The following is a 7399-nucleotide window of genomic DNA, read 5'->3' on the forward strand; positions in this document are numbered from 1 at the left end:
AAAAAGAATTAAAAATAATATTTACACAAACATCGTCTCTATCACGAAACAGCAGACTCAGTTATCAGAGACATCAAGATATGTAGCAATAAATAATAAATAGTAAAACTAACAACATTATCTTCACAAAAAAAAAAAAAAATCATTATCATACTTTACAATTATCACAATTCATAATGGTTACAACGACAAAAGAATAATAATATTATGTCTAGTATATTAACGTCCATACAGAACAGTTTCAGTTTAAATAAAGTAAATAGTACTACATCCCATATATTTCCTATTTGTATGTTTTGAATATTCATTGAAAGTGAATATGAAGACAAAGACAAATGGATGAATAAGCAAGTAGTACCTGTAGAGTGAAAGAAGGTAAGAACTCTGAAACACTTCCTCGTCGTATCTTCACTACATTTAAAAGTCTGTATATCTGAAGTGACACGAGTTTTCTTTAGGATGTTTCTCTTTATTTTATGATCTTGACTGATAAAGGGATTTCTACTAATCATTTCTATGGACTTTGACAGTAGTTGTGATGAGAGAACGAAATGTTTCAGAACACCTGTAGTGAAAAGTGATCACTGGCTACCAAACGTAGCATCCATAGCCATACTAATACCTACACTTAACCCGTTTAGTGCACACACACACACACACACACACACACACACACACACACACACACACACACACACACACACACACACACACGCCCGGTAGCTCAGTGGTTAGAGCGCTGGCTTCACAAGCCAGAGGACCGGGGTTCGATTCCCTGGCCGGGTGGAGATATTTGGGTGTGTCTCCTTTCACGTGTAGCCCCTGTTCACCTAGCAGTGAGTAGGTACGGTATGTAAATCGAGGAGCTGTGACCTTGTTGTCCCGGTGTGTGTGGTGTGTGGTCTCAGGCCTATCCGAAGATCGGAAATAATGAGCTCTGAGCTCGTTCCGTAGGGTAACGTCTGGCTGTCTCGTCAGAGACTGCAGCAGATCAAACAGTGAAACACACACACACACACATAAAGGATCGATCGCATCACGAGAAGCAAGTCTACCTCCCCTCTTCTTGCGCGCCTCCCGTAGAAGGTCAGTTCATCTCATCGACCTGTACACCACCAAGGACCAGGCAGATCTCTCCTGCTACTCCTCCTCTTCAACCTCCTCAGATTAACAAACTTCCGCCTCTCGCACAAAGCAATGACAAGGAAATGTGAGTGCTGCGTTCCCAAGACTTCCTTTCTTTTAAGCTTGGAGGGGTTATTGACTTATTCCTTACTCTATACTCATTCACTCGTCCACTCACTCATTGTCAGTACTCACGAAGGTACAGGGAGCCGAGGCGAAGCAGGAAGAGAACACAGGGCAGGAGAGTAATACAAAACACTTCTATATTCTCTCACACTGGCACAAGTAAGACTTCTGACCCCTCGAGGGAAAGAGAGAGCGAGCGGACCTTCGCCTCACCCAGCTGTGAGGGAGGTGAGCGTAGGGGTTGAAGGCTGGGGGTGTGCGGGAGAGGGATTGGGTGGGGGAGAGGTGAAGTACGCAGGCGCTTTTCCTACCTGAAAATTCTCTTCCTCTTCCAATCTCTCGCTGTCAGGAGTTTGTAGCCTGCACCAAGATATCTGTTGTAATTCGTCTCTCTCTCTCTCTCTCTCTCTCTCTCTCTCTCTCTCTCTCTCTCTCTCTCTCAACAAACACTATTTATCATATTGTAAACATTGTATCTGTACTGTAGGTGGAATGTGCTCACTGAAGATGAGAACGTATGGCTTCTTGCAGCTTCCCCTTTTCTTATGCTCTTGTTTTTTTTCTTAGGATTTACAATTAATCTAGCAAGCAATGTCTTCATATAAATGGATGACAGTTTTCATGCTTAATATTTAGTGACTGATTTGTTACTGGTGCATTGTAGGTAACCTAGAAATGACATGAAAAAACTAAGATCATAACAGGAAATAACATGCAAAATTAAAAGATCTACAATAATAAGTGAATAATCATGTACAAGAATGGTGCCATGATACAATATTTCGAAACAAGTGCCTAGGTAGAAGTGCCGTTACAAAGGACGAATGTTTAGCCTCAGTGACTGTGCGCTAAATGTAAACAAACACTGATGCCTTTCTACATTAAGTCCAACCACCACCACTATCACCACCACCACCACCAACAACAACAACAATTAGTCCAACCAACCCCACCGCATCTAACCTGAAACTGTAACTGCAATTGAGGCTGTGACGCACAACCTGCATGGCCTCAACAAACACCAAGAAGGCCCATAGATCGCTATTCACTACCTGACAGAAAACTTGGAAATATATTAATTTTTATTAACTAAATGAACAAGAAATAAAGACCAGAAAAAAGTTTATAGGAGCACTGGCCTGAAAGAAGAAAACCACAGCCACTAAGAAACTAAAACTGTGAAAAATAATAAAAGTGAAAGATTAAAGCAACAGAAAATTATAATACATAAGTTCAGGAAAACGAAAACAGTGGGAGCTGAGGCCAAGGCGTATCACACGAACACTACTGGACTGGAAACAAACACTGCAGCAAATAGATCACCACCTGACCACCTCGTATCCCTGCCTCCTATTATTCACTGCTCACTGACTCATCCCGTGGCGGAAGAAGGACGAGGGATCACAAGTACTACGACTATATGACGATAAAGATATGGAGAGGAAAGTTATAAAATGTGCTTGGTCTTAAGATACATAACTAGAAGAGATTGGAAGACCGTTTGAGATACTAAACTGATGCAGAAAGCAATCCTATAAGACGGGAAATTGTAAGATCTTTAGGATAAGTGCACCCTTGACGGATACAAGGGCCTCCCTTTGCTGCCCTTTGTATTGACAGGTGAGTACACACACACACACACACACACACACACACACACACACACACACACACACACACACACACACACACACACACACACACTACTTCTCAACGTAAAAATGGTAATCTCTTGCTAGGAATGTTCTTAGCTGTTTGGGCTCTTAAGAGGGACCCCATGCAACAAATATGAATAGTTCGCCAGCTCTAAAGAGAATCACCAAGGAATGTAGGCACTGCCCTGATATAGAGTCCCTCCAGCTGTTTCCTGGCTCCTCCGTAGCAGAATGGGATGTGGGAATTAAAAATATGATAACCAAAACTACCCAAACTCTAACTTTAACCTAATACATCTTCCTCAGAACCCCTCTGACCAGTAGTGTGGTTAGGTTATGCTAGCTAGGTTAGGTTTAAATTAGGGTTAGTTTACTTTTGGTTATCATATTTTCATTCCCATGTGAAAAAGCTGTGAAGGAACAGCCAGAATACAAGGCAAGCTGGAGGGACATCTATATTAGGACAGTGCTGGAATGTATAGCAGTAATGCATGGAAAGTGTGCTATAAATCAAGAATGAATGTAAAGGGTATATGAATGAGATTAATAGTAGAAATCAAATAGGCAGTCACCCATGAAGTTGTCAAGCCCTTCTTAAATCAATCAAGAGAATCTGGTTCTATCACATTGGTGGGTAGTTAGTTACAGACTTTCACTACTCTGACTTCAAAGGTTCTGGGCTTGCCATCTGGATGACTATAAGGAATAAGGATTTTGTAATGATGTAGTAGCCAATGTAAATCAATCAACAAAGTGTGATAGAGACTGTCACTGGGAAACTTCAGATAGTGGTATATACAAATTTGATTTTAGTGTTTAATGCCTCTATTTTTTATTGCAGAATATAAAAACAACTTCAAGAACCATAGGAAATGAGCTTCTACCTCCTGCCTCCCACTGGCATAACGTCACTGCATTCACTCATGAAAGATGCAGAAACAAGGCTTCTTTACCTATGTCAGGTGTGTATATTTAAGTTTGTTTTGCAATGTGAGTAATTTTACTCCTAATAAATTCTTGAGAGGTAAAGTATGGCTACACTGTTTATTTACATTTATAGATATTTAACCTTGTATGTACACTTTGCAGCTTCACCAGCGCTGGGGTGACAGTGAGAAGATTCAGAATCTTTTCCGTGACCACCTCAACCTTGCCTTCAACAGTGACTGTCTCATTGAAGGCACAGAGAAGGACTGCACAACGTCATACATGCTCAAGTTAGTCAGCCTTTTCTTGTCGACATTTATTTCTTGTGTTACTGACTGAGTATTGACATAGCAGTCTTAAGCCACAGTGCTTCTATTTGTGACTCATGGGTAACTGTTTAATTTCATAAGATTATTGTCATATATACATAACTATTTCTACTTTATTTATTGGATTAGTTTTTTTTTTTATTTAAGAAGAGCTCTGTCCAAGGCTAACAAAAAAGGTTCACTGAAGCAACTAGTCCTCATATGTCCATATTTTTTGTGTGCAGGTGTGTAATAAAGTGTGTATTATGAGTATCAGTTTAATCCATTTTCTTATCTTTCAGACTTGCAGCTTTGGGTGATGGAAAATTTCAAAGTTTCCTGACCAATGCGGAAACATTATTTCTGGAACATCGGCTGGTGTGTGGAGGAGAAGCAGCAATAAGGGACACCATATCAGAGGCACTGACTCACTCAGGTTTTGCCCTGGAGAGTGTATACCTCACACATTCGCAACGTGTATTTATTCAACAACTACAAGAAGTGTTAAGAAGTCTTGTGGTTGCTGGAATGAATGAGTGTGAGGACCGGCAGCTGTGCCACCACTCTGTTAAAGGTAAGTGTGTCTCGCCCTCACCACTGCAGTGCAACCTTGGCTACCAAATGGCTCCCTTTTGAGACAAATAAATTTATGAACAGAATTTTGAACTCATCACAGCTTTAGTTACTATATTGTAATTTGGTTCTGGAATACATGGCAGGCAGCACATGATCACAACGTGTGTTGTGTCGTGCTCCAGTCTTTGCTCATAGCATATGTGTGCCATATTGTTCTCTTTTTGGCTTTGTTATTGATAGTTTTATTCTTTATTTAGTTGTAAATTAACATATACAATCACTATAACACTCATCTACACAATATAACTAATATGTTAAGTATTGGAAAGTGGTGAGACTGTTGCCATTCTCCAGTCTCTGCTCTTTCTGAAACTTGCTGTTTTATTTAGAGTTCTTGAGATCTGTTCATTACATCTTGTGTTCTGCATCGTGCATTGAGAATGACCTGAGGTAACAAAGTGCAGCAGACTGTGATAGTTTGATCATCAATAGAAGATGGCTGGTAGCTAATTCAGGGCATCCAGGAGAAAAACCTGATGCTAAGATTTAAATTCATTGTCACTTTTCCCAACAGTTCCATGGACCCTGGTGCTGCCCATGGTGAAGACCCGCAGTGTGGTGCTGGAGGCAGGCCAGGCAGTGGTGGAATGCTCTCAGGTGGTGCAGTTATTATGTCACCTCTTTGAGACATTATTTGTTCATGGGTTCAAGCAGCTAATTGCCAGTAAAGTACACGAGGACATACTAGAAGATAAAAGGATTGCTGCTGTCATGAAGAATCTGTACAGATTATACAGAGAACATCATGTGGGAAAGATCATGATGCCCTCAAGATACCTGAAGCACACACAGATAGAAAAGGAAGGAGACATTTTCCATTGTGCATGCAGGAGCTGCATAGAGACTTGAAGAGTCACAATCGACTCCGCCACTATGAAAGATACCGGTTCACTTTGTACCTGAAAGACATTGGGTTGCCTCTGGATGAGAATATTGCTTTCTGGGAAAGTTACTACAGCAAGCCTCACAGCAGCGGCTCAGGCGGCTGCCAGCACGCATGGGAAAGCAGCAAGAAACGCTATGCATACAGCATTAGGCACATGTATGGCTTGGAGGGACGAAGAGTCAACTGTGCATCACACTCCTGTTCTAAATTACAGGTAGGCATGACTGGATCTTCAAGACCTGTATGCCTAATCAAGTATTACTGCCCACTATGTGATATCCATCATAGTTTATATAATTATATTATCATTGTTGTGTAATAAGTGAACATTAATGCTGTCTAATATAGTAGTCATCTTGGAAACACAAGTTTAACTTATTAAGAAAGTTTGTGTTAGTCATGCATTATTGATTTTTTTATTTCTCCCTTCAGCAAATAGAATCTCATTCCCAAGAGAGAGGTGGGTGTCCCTTCAGTGCTTACACGCCTGACCAGGTGATGCCTTTGCTGCAGCCGCTGCTTGGTGCCAACACTCAAATTGAAGATGTCATTGTCAAGGAGATGACAGCTGAGAGACCCTCTGCTGCCTGTAAGACCCTCATGGCTTTTACGTTACTTAAAATGCAGCAAAAAGTAGCCAATACCACACCTGATAGTGGTTTGGAACAAGTGGGTAATCGTATCACAGGAAGGAATGGATGTTCAAAACTGGTTGGACCTAGGTGTGGTACACATGACCTCAATGCTGCTTCTGAGTGTAGGTCAGTGCTGGCCACCAACACTACCACCACCACCATCACCACAACAGCTACTCAGAGAGAGGCAAGTGGCACCTCACAAATCCCAACCATGAGAGATGCTAGTTTGTGTTCGAGTGGTGCCAAAAGATGTACGAGTGAAAACAGTGAGTGTGAGGCAGCTCTGGTCACCACTACCAACACTGCTACTAAGAGCGAGGCTTGTGGCACCTCACAAACCCCTACCACAGCAGACGCTGGCTTGCACATGAGAAGTGCCAAAGGATGTTTAAGGGGGAGTGCAGTGTGTGATACTGGCTGTCCTGGCAAAACTAATACTGCAGGAGGAAAATTTGTAGTTGATATTGAGGACATCACAGCCTTGATGCCTCAGTGTCTCTTTAACAGACCATCACAGTATTACTTAAAGGTTGTCAATGGTGAGAAGTCTTGACCTATCATCATTAAGGTTATTAAGGTTGCATCGTGTGATGTGATTATATGAGTATGAGTGTGATTATGAGAAAAAATGAACTAAGGCATGTTAGGTGGATGGTAGAGTAACTAAATGAGAGATCAAAACATAGATTTTTAATAGATACACTTTAAAAAACTTGAAATTATTAGCTAAGGACTTAAAGAGTTTTTAAAAGATAGATCCTAGTAAATCTTAAATTATTGTTATTGGTCATTAAGCTTTAGTAGAGTTTCAAGGGACTGACTCAAGGAAACCTAAAATTATTGATAAAGGATCTTTAGAATTTTAAGAGATAGACTCCAAGAAACATAAACCTAACATATTTGATTGAGGATCTCATCCACAATTTTAAAAGGCAGATTGCGGAAAACCTAAAATGATTAATTGAGTATCTTTATTAGAATTTTAAAAGATGGACCCAAGGAATCCTAAACTTATTAATTTAGGAACTTGGTAGAGTTTTAAAGACGCAATTGAAAATAATGTAGTAATATTACATTTTGATGAAAAAGGATTTTTTA

General features: G+C 40.5%; 2 protein-coding genes across 2 annotated transcripts in view; one reads left to right on the plus strand and one right to left on the minus strand.

Annotated features, from left to right (window-relative positions):
* The window catches only part of LOC123519318, a 37159-nt gene extending 35699 nt beyond the window's left edge, over positions 1–1460 (minus strand). The window contains exon 1 of the mRNA XM_045280520.1: positions 1321–1460. The gene's annotated coding sequence lies outside the window, so the exon portion shown is untranslated. The remainder of the gene's footprint in view (positions 1–1320) is intronic.
* A 592-nt stretch (positions 1461–2052) lies between these two features.
* Positions 2053–7399, plus strand: LOC123519612 (DNA primase large subunit-like). Its single transcript, XM_045281038.1, is given in 7 exon segments — positions 2053–2871; positions 3748–3868; positions 3996–4123; positions 4444–4715; positions 5292–5579; positions 5582–5877; positions 6096–7399. Coding segments are annotated over 6 exon segments (1833 nt in total). The 5' UTR covers positions 2053–2871; positions 3748–3778; the 3' UTR covers positions 6855–7399.

Source organism: Portunus trituberculatus, chromosome 45 (genome assembly GCF_017591435.1).
Source record: "Portunus trituberculatus isolate SZX2019 chromosome 45, ASM1759143v1, whole genome shotgun sequence".
Lineage (NCBI taxonomy): Eukaryota > Metazoa > Arthropoda > Malacostraca > Decapoda > Portunidae > Portunus > Portunus trituberculatus.